At 50.6% G+C, this 24,611-nt stretch overlaps 1 protein-coding gene across 5 annotated transcripts in view; it reads right to left on the bottom strand.

The window, feature by feature from the left end:
- The window catches only part of SLC4A5 (solute carrier family 4 member 5), a 93,543-nt gene that overhangs the window by 51,720 nt on the left and 17,212 nt on the right, over positions 1-24,611 (bottom strand). For 3 of the 5 annotated variants that reach the window (XM_037130901.2, XM_037130902.2, XM_053663398.1), the window contains exon 4: positions 17,453-17,582. In XM_037130901.2, coding sequence (XP_036986796.2) covers positions 17,453-17,582 — 130 coding nt within the window. Of the gene's footprint in view, positions 1-17,452; positions 17,583-18,234; positions 18,265-19,315; positions 19,395-24,611 lie in introns of those variants that run through there. The other 2 variants (XM_037130903.2, XM_053663399.1) reach the window with 2 other exon arrangements.

The following is a 24,611-nucleotide window of genomic DNA, read 5'->3' as shown; positions in this document are numbered from 1 at the left end:
TTAAATTACAGTAGATACAAGTATGGATGACACCAATACAGAGCTTTTCTAAAAGTTGTACTAACATAACTAGGAAGAGCGTAACTTCCTTCCTAACACGCAAGGAAGAGTTGAGAGGACAAGCGTAAACGTTTTGGTCAAGAGGACACTCACCTTTTCCCTTTCTTCTATTCAGCAATCACATTGCCCTTTCCACCCGCCCCTCAAAATATACACAGCAAATTATCCTGTTGGCTTGTCACCGAAGACCCTGTTGCTCCTCCACAGCTTACTCCCTGTCCCCATTCACCCAAAGGCGATGTGTCCCAGTGCAGGGGCCACTAGAGTGGATTTCTCTCTACGCTGTCTCCTAAACATCCTGGGGGACATTCTCTAGCAGCTCTCTTCACGACATCCCATTCTTCAGCTTTCTCCCCGCACAAATGCACCGCCACTCGGGGAGAGCACACCTCCTCCTTCAAACAGCCTTTGTTAACTCCAGGTAGCAAGGGCAGCCGGTCCCTCTCCGCCACCCAGGACTTCACTGTGTAGCTGTGTGAGGCCCATGCAGAAAGTAGCTTTGTACACAAACAGACAAGGGCACCAACCCACCCGGGCTGTCTGCAGAAAAACAAAGTTACCTATTGCTGGGTTCAGGGTAATGCCAGAACTAGATTTCTGCTACTGGCATCCCTAACTTGATTTCCAAAAATTCACTAGATAACACAAAAATACTTGATAACTTCACTAGGTACACCTCTCCAATCCTCCTTGCAACTGTTTCGTGAATCAGCATGTTGAGACCTGGAGCTCAATTTTGTGTTTTCAGTGGCTACAGCTAGAGCAGAGCTCACTCCCACCTCGAGTGGAACTTGCAAACATGGAGGACCCAAGACTTGCAACCGTGGTTTTCAACTTTGCCTGCCTATTAGAATTTCCTGGGAAGATTTAAAAATGACTGATGCCTGGATGGTCGCCCCATCAGGAGGGTGGCCGGCCCATGGGAGCTCCGAGGTTATCCGACTGTGCCCTGAGGGTCAGAGTCCTTGCTCTGTAACCACACAGAACTGTGTGACTAGAGACAGTCAGGACTGTCTGGGATCCCAGTGCAGGCAAGCTGCTCTGTGCACACGGGACCCATTCTCCTCACATGAGAGGGAGCGTGGTCTCTTTCCCATAGAATGGCTCTGAGAACACCAGCGAGAGAGTGGAACCGGAAATCCAGAATGCAACTGGAAATCCTGAGCCTCCTTTCTAGCTTGGCCATGCTATGCTTTTGTTTCTTAATGCACATACAAATCACCTGTGGGTCTTGTTAAAGTGCGTGATCTGGCTGAGCAGGCCCAGGATGGGACCCAAGAGTCTGCATTTCTGACAAGCACCAGGCGTGCTGATGCTGCTGGTTGGCAGGCCACCTTCGAGGATCATAGGGCTACACAGTAGAATGTCCTCTAGCTTCTTTGTATTTCAGATCTGATCCCTTCTTTCTCCATTGCCTGGCAAGAGTGCCACTTCCTCTAAACACCTCTCCCAGTTAACGTGCTTATTTCTCCAAACACAAACCCCTGAGACAGGGTTTCCAACCTGAAGCACCAGCATCACCTGCAAGACTGAAAATACCAATGACTGGGCCCCACCCTAGAGTTTCTGATTTCATGGGTCTGCGTGGATGGGAGGACATTTCTACCCAGTATTTGTTAGAAATACTAGCAAGTATTTGGACATTTCTAACAATTTCCCAGGTGATGCTGATGCTGCTGCCCCAGGGACCACACTTCAAGGACCACTGCCCTGGGGCCCTGGCCAGTGTGGCTCAGTTGGTTGGTGTGTCGCCCTGTAACTGAAGGGTTGCAGGTTCGATTCCCTGTCAGGACACATGCCTAGGCTGTGGGTTGGAGCCCTGCACTGGGCATGTACCAGAGGCAACCAGTCAATCGATGCTCCTCTCGCGTCAGTATTACTCTCTCTCCCTTCCTCTCTCTAAAAGCAATGAAAAAATGTCTTCAGGCAGGGAAAAATACTTCCCTGGGACAATGATTCTTAAATTTGTTTGCTCATAAAAATACCTAAAATGCTTTTAAAATCTATAAGTCTAGGTCTCATACGCCTATCTACATGAGAATATGTGAATGGGAACCAGGCGACTCGGCTACAGGCCATTGTAGGAAACATTCCCGACCTCTGCGGTTCGGAGGCTAAAATAGCATTACCTGTGGTCAGCGTGTTTCCTATTGTTTGGTATATGCAGATGGTCCCTGACTTCCCACGGCTCAGCTTTTGACTTTTCGACTTGACAATGGGTGAAGGTGACAGGCATTCTCTAGAAACCAAACTGAATTTTTAGCTTTGATCTGTTCCCAGACCAGTGACACTGCCTGGTGACTCGCTCTTATGCTGCAGAGGACAGCAGCGAGCCTCGGCTCCTGGCCAGCCGAGCCATTGGGGGGGGCGTTGAACGACCAGTGACCAGTTCATTGTGCCCCTTGTCATCAGCATTTTTTGGATGTCATGTTCCGTGTTCTGTGTGGATCTCATCATGTCCATAAAATGCCCACCGGTGTCTCCTGCTTCTGGTAAAAGCAGAAGAGGGAGGCCCTTACTAGTGAGAGGACAGTGGCCGGGCTGCTGGTCTGAGCACGTTTACAGTAGGCTGGGCTAAGCCCCGGCGTTCTGTAGGTTAGGTGTGTTAAATGAATTCTCGACTTACGGTGTTTTCCACTTACAATAGATTTATTGGAACATAACCCCACGGTAAGTTGAAGAGCATCTGTACCTGCCTCTCCAAATAGACATCAGGTTTCTTGAGAACAGGGACTATTTCTTTTCCAGGGTCTCACGTGGTCCCTGGCCCCTAACGGACCTCATGAAATGCTCGTGCCCTCCTGCTTGAGGGTAACAGGCTGCACTGATCTCTTTGGGGGAAGTCTGGCTATGAGGAAATGACTAAGAAAAAGACAGCTCGACAATTGTGGGGTTCAAGTGTGTTTGAAATACTCAGTACAATCTAAGTGGCAGTCGTCATAATCTAGTCGTGTTGCAAACAGACACACAAAGGTCAGCTGGGCAGGAGCTGCCTCCTGAGGGAAGCAGACACCACCATCTATGAAATGGGCTTGTGAAGACGTCAGGCAGGAAGTTCAGGAAGACTTCAGAGGGAGTTCAGGGGCAGGGGAATCTGTTGAACATGACCACAGGGACACAATGAACAAGACCCAGACTATGAAAAACCATGCGGACAAACTATGCCATTTCTTTAGCAATAACAACTATCGGGGAAACAAAGAAGGAGGGAGGGGTAGATTAAAGATAACGTAGGTGTACCTCCCAAATGCAATGTGTGGAACAATCACATTTTTGTAAAAAATGAGATGATCTGGGAAAGACGGATACTGCCGGGATAATTCAATAAAAATAAAAAATACTGTCTTTTTTTAAAAAAGACATGACAGTGCGATTGTGATTGTGATAAAAAGAGGCCTTTACCCAAAAGAATGGAAAACAGGGTCTTGAAGGAATACGTGTACGTCCATGTTCAAAGCAGCATTATTCTCAACAGCTAAAATGTGGAAGCAGCCCAAGTGTGCCCCAGTGGATGAATAGATAAGCAACATGTGGTACATATGTTCAGTGGAATCTTATCACATCGTAAAAGGAAAGGAAATTCTGATATATGCTACAGTGTGTGGGAACCTTGGGGGCATTGTGTAAAACAAGCCAGCCATGAAAGACAAATAGTGTGTGATTCCACTTGCACGAGGTATCCAGAATCGCCAAAACCACAGAGACAGAAAGGTTTCCAGGGGGTGGAGGGAGGGGCGACTGGGGAGTTAGAGTCTGACGGGCACAGAGGTTCAGCTTCCAAGGTGAGGAGGGCCGTGGAGACAGACGGCGGCGAAGGCTACACAACATTCGATGCCACTGAAGTACATTTAACGCCACTGAAACATACACTTGAAGTCATCAGGATGGTCATTTGTATGTTAAGTATGTTTCACTACAGTAAAAATACTGGTGAAGAAAGAGGCTTCCCTTTGGAGACACACACTAGAATGTTCGCAGCTGCAATGAACGGGGGCCGGGACCTGTGTCGGCACCGTTGGGGCTCGGGCTGGCGTATGAGTGTGGACACACACAGCTTGCCCACGAGTCGGCCAGCGCCCCCGACGCTGGGTGATGGCTGCACGGGGGCTCATTCTACCGCATACTACACCTGTATAAATTTGAACTTTCCATTAGAAAGTGTTTAACCCCTTTACAGAATCCATAAAGGAATGGGCTCTTTAAGAAGCCTCTGATCCAAGCCTTTGATCCAGGTTCAAACTCTTAGAAGCCTGCATAAATGGTTCGTGTGTAATCCCAAGCACCTCGCTGCAGAGTGACCTCTATGTCACGGTTGACTTCAAAAGGTGGGGAATTAGAGTTGGAGAACCAGGTCAAGTGGAAAGAAAACCTCTGAGCTGGAAAAGGGCTCTCAGGGATTTGGTCTGGGCCGGGGCGGGTGTCAGCCACTCCTCTCCCAGCTGAGATGCAGCTAAACAGAACCCAGAAGAGTCACATGTCCCAGAAAGCAGTTCTCTGTCACGCAAAGGGGGTCCAGAACTGAGGCCTTTCCTGTGACCAGTAACCCAGTCACAGAAACGATTAGAAGAAGCTGCCGCTCGGTTAATACCAAGAGCGGTGGAGAGTGTGGGGCGGCAAGCTAGCAGGTACAGCCCAGGCTTCCCAACGCTCGGACCGTGGGCTGTGGGAACAAGAGGGCAGTTCTGCTTAAAGGAGGGTCTGGAAAGGGCTGCACACGAGAGACCTGAGAGCTAGTCCACTCTCAGGCGGAGTCGTAAATCCCAGCACACACTAACCCTGCCCGACTGTCTCCTGGAGCAGCGGCTTGCAACCTTCGCTGCATGAGGACCATTGGGGAACTTTTAACACATTCCGACAACCAGGCTGAACCCCAGACCAATGACAGCAGAATTTCAGGGGCCTGAGAATCAGACTTCAGTGCTTTTTAAAAAGAAGATCCAGGTCTTTGGGAAGACAGAACGAGGCACGAGCCATTGTGTGAGGATAGATAAGAATAACATCTGAAGAATATAGAAAAATATCGGGATTGGAGTGAAGGACCTTTCTTTCTGTACTTATTATGCATGCCATTATCCTTCAATTGTGTCCCGGTTAACTTTGTTTTCAAAAATTCCCCTTAGAGCATCCTAATGGTAAAGATTTTTTTAAAATGTAATTGCCTACAGAATGTGATGCCACTGAACATTTAAGACTTGTATTTGTGGGAATTTGTTTCTTAGAGAAGATGAGGTCACTTGCCTACAAGTTGCGAGGTGCACAGCCACACTGTGGTCATTCTCTACCTGCGCGGCCTCACTGACGCCCTTCGGTCCCCGTCCCAGCTTCATGCCACCACCGCCCATCACGTTAAGAGCTGACATCCATGTATTAGTTACAAAGCATTAAGACTTGGTGTTTTCACTCTCTGCCTGTTGGTAATAAATGTTATGACTTTGACAGACTTATTTCTTAAAGTAAGAGGAATGTTTTTCCCCATTATCTAGCAGAGCCGTTAGCTTCACGTTGAGTCATATCTGGGACCTGACTTTTTCAGCAGAAACCAAGGGCAGTGTGAAGTCTCTTACGGGCCAATGGAGACTTTTCCTGGAGTCGTCTGAGCAACCATCGGATACTCGCAGTTTCAGCCTTCGACAGAGGCACCAAATGATCATTTATGGGAGGAAGGTTTTTCAAAAGGGAACCTCCGAAGCAAATTCTTGCTCCTTTCTATAATTTATTTGCCAAATTCTCACTACCTAAAGCAAGCACATGCATTAAAATCTGTATGTGAAATAATGCAAGAAGTTGTTCCTTCAACTGATTAAAACAACACGTATGGTGTGTATGCTCACAAATCGAACCTGACAGTGAACTGGGAAGATGGTAAAGAAGAAGAGACTGAGTGGCAAGCGGGGCTCAAGGGCCAGCAGGCACGTACAGAAGTCGGGAGGTCCCAGGAGGGGCGGGTGAGCCCCGAAAAGCCCTGGCAGGCCACGCGGGGTGTGCGCCCCAGACCAGACTCGGAAATCTGCCTTTTTACTGTCCCAGAGGTGATTAGGTCCCTGGCTGTTGTCTAATGCACATCAGGTTCACACGGGCTGATGTAGAAACCCGGAGGCCAATCTGTTCAGTTTACAATGAGGTTTACAACAGTTTTATAGGAGTTAACGATTCACTTCTTCCAGCCTTTGCATTCTCTCTTTATAGGCAGACCTACAGGGAAAGTCAAATTATCATCAGAAAGATATAGAATCAGAATGAGGCACATTAACTAACTGATTAAAATGTTTAAGAGATTCAGAATAAGCTGTCTGGAGTCCTGCAACTCTATGGATGAGATTTGCCAAGACCGGGACCAGACAGGTGGGAACTCTGTCCTGGACTATTTGGAAGTAACCCCACAGGCTTCCACGGCGGACTAACAACCTGTGCTCAAAAGTATTTCCCTCTGCTGGCCTAGGAGTCGCCTCTGAGGGCCTTTGGTTATGCAATGCAGTTGGGTGCTACTGAAGAGCCACTTCTCCCCATAAGTGCACCTCGTGGTCGCCCACAGGTATGCAGGAGAGGCGTGGCATTCCAGGAGCTGCGGTGGACGGAATGGGGGGAGGAGGAACCTGCAAACTCATGTGTTTGGTGAGGGTCTGTCCCGCTGCACATCGTGTCTTCATTCAAGGGAGGGGGGCCCACGGCTGTATGAATGCCACCAGACAAAGCTACTGGCAAATTCTGAGCTGGCTTCTTCAGGGGAAGGTTTCTGGAGCCAAACTGCTCTGAAGGCTGCTGGTCTGTGTCCAGCTGGTATTTGTAATTAGCCCCATGGGACTGTCATTTACAGACTTGTCCGCCTCCCCCAGAGTCTGCTGGCACCTTCTCCTCACTGCCCCTCAGGAGGGGCCCTCTCTTCCACCTCTGCTATTCAGGACCTACTTCAAAGGCCACCTCCTGCATGACAGGGACTCCCCGGGGGCCCAGCTTGAAGAGACAGCTCCTTTCTCCGGCTCCATTGTGCTTTGTGTCCTTTGTCACTTAGCATAGTAATACTAAAAGCTTACTGAGCACTTTCTGTGTGCCAGGTGCTCTGCTAAGACTTTCTGTGTAGTATCTCATTTAATCCTCAAATTACTCCCACAGGTAGGTCTATGACTATATTCATTATACAGGTGAGGAGACCGAGATTCTTAGGGGATAAGGAACCTACCCAAGATCACGCAGCTTATAAGACATGGGGCTGGAGGACAAGCCTTTGACTCCAGGGCTGTGTTCTCTCCACTTCACACACCCTACCCTGAAGTTCAGGTGTCTGTGTACATGAGCACACACCTGCCTTTCACTCCAGATCAGGAGTCGGAAAGCCGTGCCCATGAACTAAAAGCACCCTACAGCCTGTTTTTGTATGAATGGTTTTTACATTTTTAAAGGAGTGTAAAAAAGGAGAAGAAAAAGAGGAAGGAATCATGTATAAGCAAAAAGCTTAAAATATTTATTATCTGGCCCTTAGGAAATGTTTGTTGACATCTGTGCTAGATAATAAGCATTTTGGGAACAGATTCATATCTTACTTGGTAAATTCTCCCATGGGACCTAAAACACAATATCCTCTGAAATGTTTTTAAAATTAAGGAATCACAGCATGAATAAGACATTTTCCACAGGTCTCCCAGAGCCACAGATTGGAGCTTCCCTTTCCCCAGCCCTGGGGACCAAGATAGCACTGCAGGACAGCAGCGAGTGCCCACGTGCCAAGACAGGGCATGATCTCCAAGGGGCTTGTTCAAGACAGGGATGGGTTTGCAAAATTCTGTCATCTACACTTTCACGGACAACTTGATGAATTCTGAAAGTTTTGGTTGGCATAACTTTCAGAATTCTGCGGCCATAACTTTCATAACTGTGGCCAAAGAACAGATTACATAAAAGTGCATATCTTCGCTACTGCATATACATAAAAGACATAATTGGGGGTGTCCACTCTGTTGCCATCCATGAGGCTATTTTCTCGAGGCCATGGCCAGCTCTCCCCGCCCCTACTCCCCATAACTCTGATCTGGGTCACAGTGATGAGACAACCAAAGTTGGGCAAATCAGGTTCTCTGTGAAGAATTATGAATTGGGATTGAGGGGAAGCCAGGAGCTCTGGGATGGTCCCTTGAGTAGAGTAGATGTAAACATGGAGGCTGAGGAACGGCCAACGGCCAGAGACAAGCAGAAAAAGCTTGCCCGGTTTCCCAGGTCCAGCTCTTGAGAGACCTGACGGTCCCTGGGCACCAGCAGGTCCTCTTGTGTTCTGTGTTCTGCTGGTCCTTCTTCCTGTTGCATAACTTGACTTGAGTGTCTTTCTGTGAACATACAGCCTAAAATGTCCCGACAGTGAGAGTGGCATTTCACTCTACCGGGGGTCATATGCAGGGCCACACAGCTCACTTGAGCTTAGGCCGGGCTGTTGAAGATGGACATATCAGACAGGAGCTCTTTCTTAGCACAAAGGGCTCCTGCAGATGGTTTTCAGGGGGGACATTTCCTGCGGCACCTCTAGAGTCTGACAGCTCTGATCCTAACAAGACAGGCGGCAAAACCACCAAAATCAATGTGTAGATCTTGTTTTGATTCTAAGTTGTACACACCAATAGTAAAAAGGTGTTTCTAAGATAGTAAGGAAAATCCGAATCGATATTGGACGTCTCATTGTATTAAGGAACAGTTCTCAGTTATGTTAGGAAATATAATGGCATTGTGGTTGTGTTTACAAAAGAAGTCTAATGTCATAAAAATGTGTACAAAAATGTCTACAACAGCTGAGATTTTCTTTAAAGTATCTGGCAAAAACAAAACAAAATCTGTAAGGGCAAACAAAAAATAGTGGAGATACATAAATGTTAAATCATTGATGAAAGTGGGTAATGAATACATGGGGGTTTATTCTATTATTCTCTCTACTTCTGTGTTTAAAATTTTCCACAATAAAAAGTTTAAAAATACACATTTAGAAATGTAAATTATTATATATAATTCATACTACATTACACATATGGATAAATCACGTGGGATCTGGGCTTGTAAGGTGGTCCGATGGCGGGGCTGCTCCCCTGCAGCCGTGGGAGCGGTCCGAGGGTGTCCGCCATTCCAGGGAGGGGTCTCTCCTGACGACCAGCCTCCAGGGCTCTGAGGAGCTGCCAGCAAGTCACGGGAGAGCCCTTTTCTTCTCACCTCACCTACCTGTCCTTCCCATCGTACTCACTGACCAGCTAATCCAATCTTACCATCCCGGGTCCACTGTTTGATGGCCTGGCATCACTGCATGACTGTCCCCTTGGCCGTAGGCTGCCGCTTCCCCATCCTAACTGCAGGCCCTTTGAAGGTGGCCCCCCCCTGGTGGGTTAGGCCTCATGCAGCCCCCGTCCTGAGCTGTGCCAACTGTGAGTGATCACTAAGTCTCTGGGGGCATGAATGCCCTAACACAGCCCCCATTCTGTGCTCACACAGCTTGAAGATGAGACACTGGCTGGAGCCAGGGCCTCCAAGATCTGGGGAAACCTTCCTCACATCTGCCTGGAACTTGATCCAGGTTCTGATTCATGGAAAGTGACTTTTTCCCGCTTATCTAGCATAAGCATCAGGTAGGTATTAGTTTGACTGGTGGAGGGAGAGGGCAGGACCATGTTAAATATTGGATCTGAAAGTAGTTTGATGATGACAAATTGTATGACTATTCACACCAGTGGATCAGCATCTGGTCAAACAGCCTTACAACTTTCCTCTGATCGTAAATCTCCATGTGCCGTTCCAGTCAGGGTGGAGGCATAGGTAAACACGGCTTCCCTCCCTGCACAACCACATCAAAATTACAACTATAAGATAGAAAAACCATCACTCAGAACTGTCAGAAATCAAGCTCAATGGAAGTCCAACAACTATGGAATTAAGGAAACCACATCTATCCAGACTGGTAAGAGGAGCGCAGACATGGAACAAGGCTGGCCCCACACCCATGTGTGATGGGTACAAATTTGGGAGGGATATCTTGGGAGTGAGGAGTCCCAGCCCCACACCAGGCCTCTCAGACCTGGGTTCCAGTGCCAGGAAGATAAGTCCCTGTAACTTTTTGCTACAAACAACAGTGGGGACTGAGTAAGTGGAAGAAACTTCTGGAGTCCCAAGCAGTTCCTCTTAAAGAACCCACACAGGCACTTACTCAGACTCACTCCCTCTGACGCAGCACCGGGGAGCAGCTTGGAGGTCACAGTGACATACAGGGAGGAACTGAGGTGTCTCGCATCAAAGCAAGAGCTGGGGGACAGCCTTCCCCACACAGAAAGGTGGGCAGAGGCCTTTGCCCCTTTTCTGGAACTTCCCCCAACAGAACAACAGAGCCCTCAGGCAGGAGCCATAACTGAGACTCCGTCAACCTGGCCAGCCTGGCTAACACCATTTGCCCTGACCTGGAGATCCCCTGAGGCTCAGTCCCACCCCACTTACAGGCCCCCCAAGCAGTTAACAGTGGCTCTTCCATATGAATGGCTGGTCTTGGATCATGCTTCACAACTTCCTGAATCCTCTCAAACAAGCAACAGCTCATCTCAGTGAGCCCACAGCCCCTGTACCACTTGCTAAGTGGCCCCAGGCCTGACACTAGCAACAGCCAGAACTGGATCACAGTCCGGCTTCACCTGGGAATCTCCAAGCCCTGCACAAGTAGCAGCCATCTCAGATTGCTCTACAGCACATTCAGGGTGGCCCCAGGCAGAACACAGCTAGGGGCTGACCTTGGCCTGCACCACCCAGGAAACCCCAGAGCCAGCGCACCCAGTGCACAGCTACAGACCATGTTGGAGAACCACCACCCTGCCCCACACAGCTGACCCTCCACAGAGGGTGGAGGTTGGTGGTTGGTGGTCACAGCCAGAACTTGTAGCTGATTGGCCTGGGTAAATCGCTCCCATTGACCTGCCAAGAGCAACCAAGGCTCAACTACAAGAGGTGGGTATACTCAGCCCACAGTATACTCAGCCCACACAGAGGGCTCACCTCAACTACTGAACTTGGGTGATAGGTGAGGCTGTGTCACTGAACCCTCGAGGACACCTATTAGGCCACACTACCAAGACACAGAGTCAAAGTAGCTCTACCTAATACATAGAAACAAACACAGGGAGGCTGCCAAAACAAGGGGACAAAGAAACGCGGCCCAAATGAAAGAACAAATCAAAACTCCAGAAAAAAACTAAATGAAATGGAGATAAGCAACCTATCAGATGCAGAGTTCGAAACACTGGTAATAAGGATGCTCAAGGAACTTAGTGAGGACTTCAACAGCATAAAAAAGATCCAGTCAGAAATGAAGGATACACTAATTGAAATAAAGCACACTTCATAGAAAAACAACAGAAGAGTGGATGAAGCTGAGAATCAGATAAATGATTTGGAATGCAAAGAAGCAAAAAACAAGCAATCAGAACAATAAGAAGGAAAAAGAATCCAAAAAAGTGAGGGTACTTCTGGATGGTACTCAGGACTGCATGGCAATCCGCAACCCCCCATCAGCTCTCCAGTCTCCTCTCTCCGACAAAAGACCAGTCTGGAAGCCCAGGACTCCCTCAACTCTGCTAGGAGCTCCCCACCCTCGCTGCAGGTGCCACACCCGCTTCTCCTTCGGTCCTGTCACCAAGGAGAGATGTGGGCCTTCGTGGCTGGAGGAGCCCCACAACCGCACCCAGGGCCCTGAACCCTGCATCCAGCAGCCCCGCTCTGATCCTTGCATCTCTAAACCACTCTCTCTCATGTGGCCCCTCTCTGCTAGCCTTCAATATGCTTACATCTCTTTCATCCTCAAAAACAAGCAACAGAAGCCTCCTTTGGCCCCACCTTCCCCTTGAAAGGCATCCCAAACTCCTGCCCTCCGCAAACAAGCATCTTGGAACAACAGTTCAACTGAACCCACCTTCGTCCTTCCTCACCCTCTGTCCCCATCCCTGGAGACTGTTCCGGTCTCTCCAGCCTATGGATACTCATCAGTTCTTCCCCAACTTGGTGGCCCCTCCCTCCACCTTAGTGTCCCCCTGCCCTGGTTTCCAGGACACAACACTCTCCTTGCCCCCCTCTCTCTCCAGCAGCTTCCTCTGCCCAACGTCAGTGCCCCCAGGGGCTCTGTCCTGGGCATTCTCCTCACTTCACAGAAAGCCAACTGTATCCTTTCCTATGGGTCTGATTTCCATCTAGAAGCTGACTCCAGACCTCTGTGTCTATCTACATGGTGACCGTCTCCACTTGGAGTGTCCTCAGGCATAACATGTCCAAAATGGAGCTCCTCATCAACCTATATCTCCCCAAGACAAAGTGAAGCAACATTCCCAACACAACAAAACCTACTACAGCTCTTGTGCTTCCTAAATTGCTACCCACTTGCTCAGCCTGGAAAGCTGGGCAACTCCCTGACTGTCCTCCTCCATGTGCCACAGGGCCCGAAATCCTGAGAGCTCTGCCTTTTAAGACACCTCTCAGACTCAGTGAAACAAGGTCAGGGATTAGGGAGAAGAGAAGAATGAGTAGGCAGAGCACAGATGCTTTTCAGGGCGGTGAAACCACTCTATACGATACTGTAGTGGCAGATACATGTCATTGTATGCCCGCTGTATATCCATAGGAGGTACAACACCGAGTAACCCTTATGTAGGCCGTGGACTTCGGGTGACAATGACGTGTCAGTGGAGGCTGACCGGTAGTAACAAGTGTGCCCCTCTCATGGGGGATGTTGATAAAGCGGGACGCTATGCACATGTAGGGGTGGGAGGCATATGGGAACTCTGTACCTGCTGCACAATTTTGCTGCTAAAACTGCTCTAAAAATAAAGTATATTTAAAAGGACGTATATGTAATATTAAATTATATGCTCAAAAAATATGCCTACAAGTCTTTCTTCCCACCACTGACCTATGGTTCAGGGACTTGTCATCTCTCACCTGGACCAGCCCCCCTGAGTGTTCTCTTTCAAACAGACAATCCTGCCCCTTCCTACCTCCCATCCCCCTCAGTGGCCTGAAGCCTCAGCACCCAGTCCAGCCATGGGGCCCTTCCGCCCCTTCCTCTGCGGGTCTGCCTCCCCTGGTGCAGGGCCCCTTCCCCCTCCCGTTCCCTCTCCTGGCTAACCTCGACCCATCCTTCAGGTCCCAGTGTGAACACCTCTTCCTCCTGGACATCTTTGACCCCTCCTGTCTAGTTAGGCGCCACTAGTGGTGCTTTCAGGGCACCGCATCGCCAGATGCCCGGCTGCTCACCTCTGTGCCTCATCAGACTGAGAGCAGGGCGGGCCCCTGCTGTTTGTTTTTGTCTCTCCAGAGCCTGGCTCAGGGCCTACAGGTAGCAAACCCTTAGTAAATATTGGCCGAATGAATGGGGAAGGTTTGTTGACTTCCGTACTTAGATCTCCCAGCTTGCTAGTCTGTTTTGTGCATGGAGTGGTCATTGCTGGTCTCAAAAGGTGACCCCCGGGTGAGTGATGAGAACAGAGGGCTGGGGTACGTTCTGTCCCCCGCTGACAGCAGAAATGCTGCTTAGCAGGGCGACCTACGAGAGCTTAAGCAGGAGCCGTTTTAGGGTTGAGACGAAGTCCAGGCTCCAATCCCCACACCCCACCATGTGCAGAGTGAGGAAGCATCCCCACCTGTGCACCAAGAGCCATTCAGGGCTTTTGAAAATGCCCTGATCTGGTTTGACCCAGCTAAGCTGACCCGCTTCTCCTGCCCCTCTCTCCGTCCTTTCCTGGCTGTTGCAAGAAGGTTCTCAGGGCATGTGTGTCTCATAAGAACTTTCTGGCAACTTCATGCTTTTGCTCTTGTCTGAGATCAGAGGCAGCTTGGATTTGAAATGAACTTTGAGAGCTCTCAAAAGGCTCTAAGCTCTGGGTATTTTTGCATAACCCTGAAGGGCCCTTCATGTTTGGGCACGTTCCAGCTCAGGCCATTCTCCTTCCCTTCCCGACCTCACACCCAGGCGGGCAGGGGCTTGAGAGAGGACAGAATTCTGGGTGAACTGTTTGCTGGCAGTGAGGGGTTCGCCTGCCTCCACCCCACACGACCCAGCCCTCCCTTTGGCAAGGTCAGTATCAGCCGCCAGCTGCACTTCCCTCTCAGGAAAGCTAACGAGACAGAGTTAGTGAAAATCTATCTCATGGACAGCCTGACCTACCAGCATCGATCCCATTAGACATGATGCCCGCACACACAGTCCCCATTATGCACAGAGGGGCAAGGCTCCGAGGAGCTCAAAGAGCTATTTAATTCTGACCAGGGGTGACCGCTTCCCCCAGGGCCTGAGACATCCCCCAAGCTAATAACCCCAGGCACAGCACTGCCGGAAAAATTCCTTGCGGATTTGAGATTTTCACTCTGTTAATCTCCTAACTCAATGAAGTCAACACTCCTGAGCAAGTTACTTTTATTAAAGGATCCCCTCCCCATTCTCTTTGATGTGGTGTCGACCTGTCTACCCTCCCAGGCCCTGAGTGTCTCTGTAAGGGGTCGGCCCCTCCTCACCATTTTCTCCTGTTCCAAGGAGGCCCAGAACCCACTAGAATTTGCTAATTTTGGATTCTGAAAGCTCTGACTTCCCTGAGGAGATCCTACAGCCCGTCAGCTAAGGGCAACGCTTCCCCTTCTTTGGTGAAGGGCAACAGGTCTCCAGCAGGCCTGGCCCCAAGCTCCTCTACTGTCCAGTTTGCCTGAAGGAGTCCCCGGCACAACTGTCCAGGCTGAGGTGGACTTGCGGGCCAGGGGCCCACCCTTCCTCGGGCCTCTCTAGAAGGTTGCTGGTTATACCTCCAACAGTGAGCTGGAAAGCGGGCGGGGTGAGCTGGCAGGGAGGTTCGAGGAGCCTGGGGTAGAGAAAGGAGACTGGCGGTCAGGAAGCCCGGAGCTCCTCCCCTCCCACAGCTCTATGACCCAGGGTGTCCCTCAGGCTGCCCCTCTCTCAGATCTGCCTGGAATCGGGTTCAACCATTTTAACTGACAGTCACCACTTTCCTCTCTCTACTGGTTTGAGGTTACGGTGAGGCCCTGCCCGGGTCACCTGGGATGCTGTCCTCAGAGAGCATGCCCGGTGGGAAAACCCACCAGCTGGCCGATGGTAACTGTCAGGCACCTGTATGTTTCAGGAGGGACCTCCTTCTAGAAACATCATCATTTACAGTTGACCCGTTTCATCCAGGGGTTTGTAGTGTGGACTCTGTGAATTCTAGAAAGTGGGTATTTTATCTACGGGACGAACACTCTGGTCCCTGACGGCCCTGAGGCCTCCCCAGCAAGGGTCTGGGTATGTGCAACAGGCTCCCCTGGAGGGTATGGCTCTGGGAGCTGTTGCCAGGGGTTTTGGATGCCGACCTTGCTACGGGAGTGGGGAGAGGGCAAGCTCTCCCTCCTGGGCCTCTGAGAAGGCCCTTCTCAACCTTCCTGCTGTTCGTCCCCTCGACAAGAAAGGCACCTGCTCAGGGGGGCACCAGCCCCTCATAGCCACTAAGCCATGGTAGCTCAGACTGGGCCCTGGTCATTTGAAATGTCCTCCCTTCTCTTGTCAGCCCTGGACAGATGTCCCAGGCTCTATGGCTGTCCCCATTTACTGACCACCCCAGTGGGATTGTCTCCAGATCGGAAATCAAAGCAGAGTTCCCGGAAGCTGGAAGAAGGAGAGGGAGGTGACTGACCACGTGAGGAAAGCCTGGCCAAGGGCCTAAGTCCTCAGGCTGGGGAGGCAGACAGGCCAGGACTAGAATCCAGACTCCGCTACTGGCACCCTCTGACCCTTGCAAACTATTTGCGCCTCTGAACCTCAGTATCTCCATCTGAAAAATGGGCATAATGACAGTTTTCTCCTTCTCAGTGTCACTGTGCAGCTTGAAGTAGATGATCCAGCGAATTGTTTAGGACATAGTAAGGGCTCACTGAACGGGCCGATGAGAAAAGGCTCAGTGGCTTCCAGATTGGGATTGGGCCTGGCCATGAGCCCAGAAATTCATTCCTTCCCTGAGAAGGGATTAGCTAGTTAGTCCTCCCGATGGCCTTGCTCCCAGGAGAGGCTGGCGCGTGGGGATGTGAAAACCTGCTTCTCTTGGCTCTGCAGAGCAACTAGGCGGGTGAATGAGGTTGGTGGGGGAGGGAAGGACCCAGGTCACGGTTGGGGCAGCTGCCGGGCCCTGGGCACACAGTGGCCCCCAGGCAGAGCCAGTGCTGGGCACAGGTGGTCTGTGCACTCTCAACTGGGGTAATATCAGCCCCAACGGGGCAAAAATTGGCTCTTAGAGGAGCAGAAATAGTGTGAGACATTACAATGGTTTGTGGCACTCCACAGCTCAACCCTACCTGACAAAATCTGATTTCTTAGTAGTATGTATTTATATTTATATTTTATTTTTTCAATTTATTGGAGTGATATTGGTTAATAAAATTATATAGGTTTCAGGGGTACAATGCTATAATTCATCTTTTTTTAATCCTCACCCGAGGTTTATTGATTTTAGAGAGAGAGGAAGGGAGAAAGAGAAACATTGACGTGAAAATCATCTTAGCAGTATTTAATTTCTCTCATTAGAAATAAATTCTAATTTAACAAAGGTAGCTTAAATTAAAATTTCCTTGGGGTGGGGGATGCTAATTGAAGTAGGTTGAGAAACGTTGGTATGGTCCACCTTCCAGACTCTCTCAACTTGCTGCCCAGGGTCCCCTCCTCTCACCAGCCCCACTGCCACCTCCTACCATACCCTTCTTCCCCTTGGGCTCTTGGCAGCGTTTTGCACTGCTGACCAGTCCAGTTCAGAGGTCACTCGGGCCCAGGGCATGGCCAACATTACTCCCTACTCCAGTCCTCCCTTGGTAACCATGACTTCACCGCACCGTTCCTCCCTCCAGCCTCTGGCTCCTCTCTTCCTTTGCCCCACAGACACAGCTCTCTGCTCCCCGCACCTGCTTTCCTAGCTCCTGCCTGCTTGCCCCGCCCCAAACCCCAGCAACCCACTGGAGCACATCGTCTGAATTCTCTCCGTCCTGGTCCACCCCAGCCAGCTCCACGCTTCCTCTTCTCCTATAGTATTTCTTCGGCCCATTTGACACAAAAGAATATATGCCCTTGTATCATTCTCTCATGGTTGCATGTGTATCTGGTCTATCTTCCAACGTGGATTTTAATTTCTTAGAGGATAAAGAAAAAGTTGTAAGTTTCTGTTTGCTCCTTAGTGTGCAGCCCAGTTCTGGATGCCAAGGAAGGCAGATGGGAAGGTCTTTAGGGGCCACAAAGTGGCCTGCAGAACTCCAGTTGCAAGGTGCTGCTGGTCAATGGCCTTCCCAACCGCAGAGCCAGTGCAGCCTGGGCCCTGGGCAGAGCACCAAGGGGAGCCCCCCCGCCCCCCGCCTCCCACCTGGGGCTCTGCCTCACCTGGCTGACTCCTTCCACTCCATCTGGTCCCCGTCGTGCTGCAGTGTGTCCATCTCTGTGAAGAGGGTGGGGTTGGGAGCCTCATCTTCCTCCCCCAGGATGTCCTGGAGCTGCTCAGCAGCTGGAGACCCTGCAAAGGAGGACAGCAGGACCCGTTGAGTGCCCTGTGGGAGGCAGCCCTGCGAGGCCAATTGAAATGGAACAGGAGCCAAGAGCAAAGGAAAGGTATTTCCTAATTTAGTAAAGCCAAGTCCACCTTCTGGGTTTTCCCCCAAGTTCGTGAAGGAGTGGTCTACATTTGTGGCCCAGTCACTTCCCAACCTGCCGCACCTGGTTCAACCCCACCACACTAAGGACATTGACTAAGGCAGAGATTCCAAAGTGGCAGCTCAAAGATATGTTTAATTCAGACCCCATGGAGTATAAACATTTTTGAAATTGTTGCTAATGTAAAAAAAAAAAACAACAAAAACCTGTGAGATCTCATTTAAAATCCATTTCCTGACTTTTCTTGAAAATGTAGATGCTCTGACAACTGTGCCGGCATTCCTGTTCAGCAACAACCAATTAGAGCTGAGTAATGGCTGCCTTCTTTAGCTGGGCTTATGCATTTTAGTTTGCCACAGTCTCCACTACTCCCTACTACCCTGCTAATCTTATTTATGTTATGTACCAGAGTTTATGACACCGCCCTCAGACCTCTCTTATTATCTTATCCTTGAACCAGTACATTAAAAAAATCAGTCAAACCAACAGCGCTGCTCAGCTATGGACTGGCTTACCTCTCTGGGGCATCAGTGCTCCCTCTGAGTGGAGTGCTACTCTGGGCTCTCACAACAAGGATCGGGAATGGAACTGGTGATCCTTTGGTTCGCAGGCCAGCACTGAGTCCACCCAGCAACTCCAGCCAGGGCTGCTTCCTAAATATTTCTTATCTCTCTCCTTTTCCCCCACCCATCTCCACCTTCTTGGTTCAGGTTCTCGTGGTGTCTGGTTACGGCTCCCCCAGCTTCCGGCCGCCCCATCCATTCCCATCCCCTGTGAGACAGCAGAGTTGGCTTTCATCACATCTCAAACATATTCACATGGCAAACTCCTGGGAGTCACCAAAAAATACTTTGTGCATGAGTTAGAAATACTTTTACCAGCAGAAAATACTATTAATTTACCTGCGTATGGCTCAATGGAGCTCATTTATTTAAACAGATTTTATTTCTCAATTTTTTATTACTTTGAACTTACATCTTTTTCATTAGCTTATTAATAGCTGACACTTGATAGCAGACACCAGAGGTTTAAGAAAATTTTATAGGAGAAAGACCAACGATGGAACAAATAACATTACTTTTGCTCTAAATTGGGGGAAGATTGACTGCCTGGTTCCGAGAGGGCGCACGAATCTCCATGCGATCGGAGTTCAAGAACTATTGGTCCAAAGTGTAGCTTTGATCGTGTTACTCTCCAGGTGGCGAACCTTCAGTGGCTCTGATCACCTAAAGCCTGGGGTCCATGACATGGCTCACAACATCCCTTGTGATTCCGACCTAACTTGCCTTTCTAGGTTCTGTCATGTCCCTCAACCAAATGCCCTGGACCCCAGCCACCATGCACCCCAGCTGCCCTCAACTCCAGCCACCCTAGACCCCAGCCGTCCTTGACCCCACATGCCCTGGACCCCAGCCACATCAGACCACACAGAGTTCTCTGCAAAGGAGGGTACCTCACTCCTTGGACCTTTGTGCCTACCATTCCCTGAGTGTGGAGTCCCCTTCCCGCTTCGAGGCCAGATAAGAAGGCAAATAAATGGAGAAACGAGGAGGGTGGAGAGCAGGATCCCCGAGTGAGCCTTGCCTGGGGCATTACCTGCTCCCCGGAACAGCTGAGGGCCGGGGTCTCCAGCTGTGGGCACCGCCTCTGGCCCCAGCCTGTTTCTGCCGCTGCCGCTGCCGCTGCCACCCCGGCCACCGGCCACCGGCCTCCACACGTCTGCTTCCTGGCACAACAGACTCACTTTTGTTTCCAGTCAAGCACCAGGGGAGGTGTGGGGCGAGGAAGGTGGGGTGAGGGTGGTGGGGAGAGAGAGAGAAGAAAATGTAGAATGACTGGAAAGGGGGAGAGTGAGGACTCGGTGAGAGAAAAGAGATGGAGTAAGCGTGAGAGAGAAGAACTGCGTTGAAAGGGAAGTAAAGCCACTGCAAGTATGAGGGGTGTGTGTGTGTGTGTGTGTGTGTGTGTGTGTGTGTGTGTGTGCCAGAGAGAGAGAGAGAGAGAGAGGGAGGGAGGTTCCCAGGTGCACTGGAAGAGGAGGGCTCAGTGGCTGCAGCGGAACCTCAAGCGGGCAGCCGGGTCCCCACCGCCGTAGGCCATTGAGGGGACTGGCAGAACTGCCCCCTCCCGCCCCCATGGGCCCTTCCCACAGTGCGGGGAGCTCCCAGAGCGCCCAGGCACCTCTCTTCCGGCGCCTTTATAAAGGCAGAGGTAGGATTTGCCTTGAGACTCCCCGGGGCCTCTTTAAGAGCCTTGGCAGGCGGGTGAGCTGGCTGCAGTGGCCTGGCAGGGCGCTGGTGTGGAGGTGGGGTTGTTGGGGGGAAGGTCGCTGTGGGGTCCCACATTTCACAGCAACCACACTTGAAGCTGGTTTCTGTCCCCACAACTGTAAACCCGAACTCCTGATTCTTTCCCTCTTCACCTACTTCTAAGACAGAGCCCCAGATGTCATCACCCAGTGGGTGTTTTTGGAGAGTCTGTGGACAGTGGGAACTGGCCACTCCAGGGTGCGTGGTGAACCCCGCCAGGGGATTACTTGCTCTGCCGAGAAAAACTTCTAATCTCCTGGGTTCAGTTCAACAAGCGCTTACTGAGTACTTAGAATGTGCCAAGGTTGATTAGAGGTCGCTGAGCGGCTGCTGCTCCAAGGAGCTCTGAACGCTGAATTCACTAAGGCTTAGAGCTCCCTTAGAAGGGAGCTTAGCAATCATCCGGTCAAACCCTTCATTTCACGGATGAGAAAACAGACGCAGTTTACACCACAGAGGCTCCAACAGGCCCCGACTAGGGGAGCCTGGAGTACAGTCCACACCAACACCACCAGCAAGGAGTTCCTGGCTCCGTGGGCTCCTCGGCAGGCAGAACGATGAGGGGCTGGGCCCCTCCGAGGGTCCCAGGCTCCACAGCACACGCTGCACGGCATGTCCTGAGCACCACTGGGCAGCCACTGCATGCCACACCGAGTCAGGCAGGGGCTGTGTGTGACCTTGACCCCCAGAGAGGTCAAGGAAATACCAGGGAGGTCACCAAGGAGGCCAGAGGATGCTCTCTTTATGTGGTACTGTCACAGCACAGACTTGGATTCAACTTCTGACTCTGCCAGTTACTAGCAGCAGGATCCTGGCAAGGCATTGGGCTCTCTGAGCCTCAGTTTCCTCATCTGTAAAGTGAGAAATTTCACACCTCGCTGGACTGCGGTGGCCATTGAGATAATACATGTGATGTGGTTGGCACAGTGCTTAGCATACATACACCTGTCACCCAATAAATTATATCACTGTGTTTGTTGTTGCCAACAAGTGACTCCTCCCTTAGACCATGACCTGCCTGGCCTTTCCAGCACTCCAAGGGCTCAAACCTTTTCAGCTTCTAAATGTCCATGCTGCCCCCAGCCGCTCCTCTGCCCCGCCACCTGAGGCCTCTCTCCTCTCCTGCTCCTCCCTGCTGCCCAGGGGAGGGTTAGCACACTGCACGCTGGGCTGCCGGATCAGGTGGCTGTGATGCACCGCGGGCCCCACCTGCATGCGGCACGTCAGAAGTTAGTCCACAGAACGAGACACACCACAGGCAATAGCCCCTCCGGTCTGTAGCTCACAGTGAGTCACATAACAATGCCCAACTGTAGGAATAAACTCAACCAGCAGTTAGTTGCTGGAAGCAACACAACCTTGGCAGGCACAAGCTTCAGGAAGCATACTAAAGGAAGCAACCAGAATCGGGCTTTTACTGGATGGGAACTGTCCAGTCATCGGAGAAGCAAAGCACTAAATGACCTAGTGGACTGTGAATAGGCAAGCCTTCAGCTCCTATTAAAGACCCATGAGGCCCCTGTCCAGGTGGTTCAGCTGGTTGGAGCGTTGTCCTGTCCACCAAAACGTTGAGACTTCGATCCCTGGTCAGGGCACGTATGGGAGACAACCAATAGATGCTTCTCTTTCACATCAATGTTTCTCTTTCTCTGTATCTCCCTCTTCCTCTCTGAAATCAATAAACATATCCTTGGGTGAGGATTTTAAAAAAAGACCCAGGAGGTATTTAGGATTTGAAGGGAGTCAGCGTGAGGACGTGGTCCTAGAGTTCCTGTCCCCTGCCCAGTCCCCCGAGAGGCTCCCTCGCTCTCGGGCACCACACTAAGGCCCCGACAGCCAGGGTGGTGAGGTTGGAGTCCGTTCGTGCTCACGTTACGCTGCCGGCCCCCAACGCAGGGCTCACCCAGCACGGGCACTTAGTACATATTAGCTGGGTGAGTGAATTTCACTGACACTTCCGAGCATATCAGCTGGGATTAGGCTTGGCAAGAAAAGAGGCAAGAACAAGGAAATGGAGCTGGGGGTGGAGCTGGCTGGGGACCTGGGGTAGCTCAAGGCCACCGAGTAGTGGGGAAGGGGAGACAAACCTGAGGGTTCCAAAGTCATGCTTGCAACTGGGTGACGTTGGTCTAGAGAGGGGACTTGAAGGCCCGAGTTCTAGTTTCATGAACAGTAAATGTCTTTTTCGAGAAAGCTGTCCATAAACTCCAAACGTGCTCCCTGAGAGAGGAACAGCAGAGAATCTGCCTGCTGTGGTGTTTATGGAAATCCCTGCTGTTGTATGTAGGTAGCTTTGGGGATGTCAGCCCAGCCCATACTCCTCCTGCAAAAGGATGGCCCTTTGGCAGCCGCGTTCTCGGGATGCACGGCCTGTGCCCCTTGGCCACACTTCATGGGACCAGGGACAGTTAGCTGACTACCTGACCCGAGCCTGAAAATTTTGAATTGGGCCTCTGAGGCAGCCAGGCCTTTCCCAGTGATTTCGGGGAGAGAGAGCATGTAAACAGGAAGATGAGGGCACAGAGGGCAGGAAGTGCTGGGGGGCAGGGGCGGGAATGAAGCAGATTCCCAGGAAAAGCATGGAGAAGAAGCCATGCGGTCCCTGACCGGTGACTGAGAGGGTGCCGTGCCCACCCACTGAGCCTGGCTCAACCAAAACAGTAAAAGGCAACTCTTTGTACTGCGTCCATTATTTTTAATTTGTGAGCTATAAAATGTCACTGACGTCCTTATCATTTTGTTTTAGTGAATATAGATGCACTAAAGTGAATAAATTGTTATTTAAAAATCAAAACACACATGCTTTTCTCGTGTCGGCCAAAAGGGCTGTGGGGGCCTGACTCCCGCAACTGAACCTTGTTCTGCCTTCTTCCTCCGGCAGAGGCTGGTGGGAGGGAGGGGGGAAAGGATGTCAAGGCCTCTTCCAGGCCCTCTAGGCTGCTGAAGGGCTAGACTTCTGGGGGAGAGTCTTCGTGTCTTTAGTTGTGCAAAAATGAGCCCTGAGCCGCGGTGAGGGGCAAAGGGAAATGCATGTGACTGAAAAGTGAGGGGAGTGAGTGTGTGGGGGGTGGACGGGGTGGGGAGGGCTCGAGACCCGAGCTGCAAGGAGGTGCGGCTTCCGGCTCCTGGGGAGGAGTGGGGTTAGGTGGGACTTGCCAAAAACATGGTACGAGGCTGGAACTGCACAGGAAATTTCCAGTGGCCGGCGGTTTTTAAGAACAAGGTTATCTAGTATCTCATTTTAAAAATTGTGCTTCTCTGCAACATTAAACTGCTCCATAGTGCTGGGCCATCAAAAGGTCTGTTATTCACATATATTCTGCATGTGACCAACTTGGGGGAAAGCAGAGGAGGTCTGAACTCCGGGCCTGAGCTGGCCCAGAGGTAAAGCAGAAAACAAGGACAGGAGGTGACGCACAAGGACAGGGAGACTGTGAGCCCCTCAGAGAGGGGCTTGGAGACATAGAGACCCGAGGCTGGAAGCCTCTGGGAATTCACGGAAATTTAGGCCTCCCCCGATGGGGGCTAGGAGGCTGGCTAGCTCTCAAGGAATAAGGTCGGTCTGGCTAATGGATGGTTTATCAAGACAATGTATGGTAGGGCGTTTATTGGTTCACTTGTAAACTCAGGCTTTCAACCCTAATTTTCCCCTAAGGTCTTAAGGCCATGAACTCGGGATTCTGTCCTACTGGGGCTTTTTGTTTGTTGGTGTTTTTGTTTGTTTGTTTTTAGAATAGCCCTTGGAGCTAAAGAGGGCACGCCACACACCTTGACCTCTCCAGGAGGTCAGGGGTTAAGGTGCAGAGGACAGGACGAGAGAGCAGAGTACAGATAGGCTTCCGTCAGGAACGCTCAATCAGCCTTCCTGCTGACAGGGCCTAGAATGAGCCACATTGCTTCCCCTCCTCTTTCCTTTCCCCCTTTTTCTCTTCTTGCACCGTTCCAAGGTACAGATGAGTAGCACAGACAAAAGTGAGGAAGCCACACCTTTTTAAATTTTTTTAAATGCTAAATGGAACCCAGCTGTCCTTGTTCCTACTTTGGCAGCTCGGCTTGTCTCAGGGGCTCCTCCAGCCCAAGGGCCGGAGGGCGGGCAGCGTGTGGCCCAAGATCGCTATGAATACAGCCCAGCACGAAACCTTAATTGACTTAAAACCTCTTTTTCACTCATCAGTTTTCATTAGTGTTTGTGTTTTTAATGTGTGGCCCAAGATAACTCTTCTTCCAGTGCAGCCTGGAGACACCAAAAGGTTGGACAGCCCTGCTGTAGAGACTGAGGAAAGAGTGCAGACAGGGCGTATATAAAATGCAGTCACTTTAACCAAGCTGCTAAAATCATCGACATTATGTATGGCCCTGGCCGGTGTGGCTAAGTTGGTTGGAGCGTCATCCCACGTACACCAAAAGGCTGGGGGTTGAGTCCCAGTCGGGGCTCATACCTAGGTATGGGAGGAAAGCAATCATCAATGTTTCTTTCTCTCTAAAATAAATGCACATATTTCTAAATTTTTTAAATGAAAAATAAAATCATTAACGTTATGAAGGTTGAGGCATGAGAAGACTCTGTTCTTGTTCTAACTAGT

This window comes from Artibeus jamaicensis, unplaced genomic scaffold, assembly GCF_021234435.1.
Source record: "Artibeus jamaicensis isolate MK-2021 breed Jamaican fruit bat unplaced genomic scaffold, CSHL_Jam_final contig_3174, whole genome shotgun sequence".
NCBI lineage: Eukaryota > Metazoa > Chordata > Mammalia > Chiroptera > Phyllostomidae > Artibeus > Artibeus jamaicensis.
This window is presented reverse-complemented; position numbering and strand designations above follow the sequence as displayed.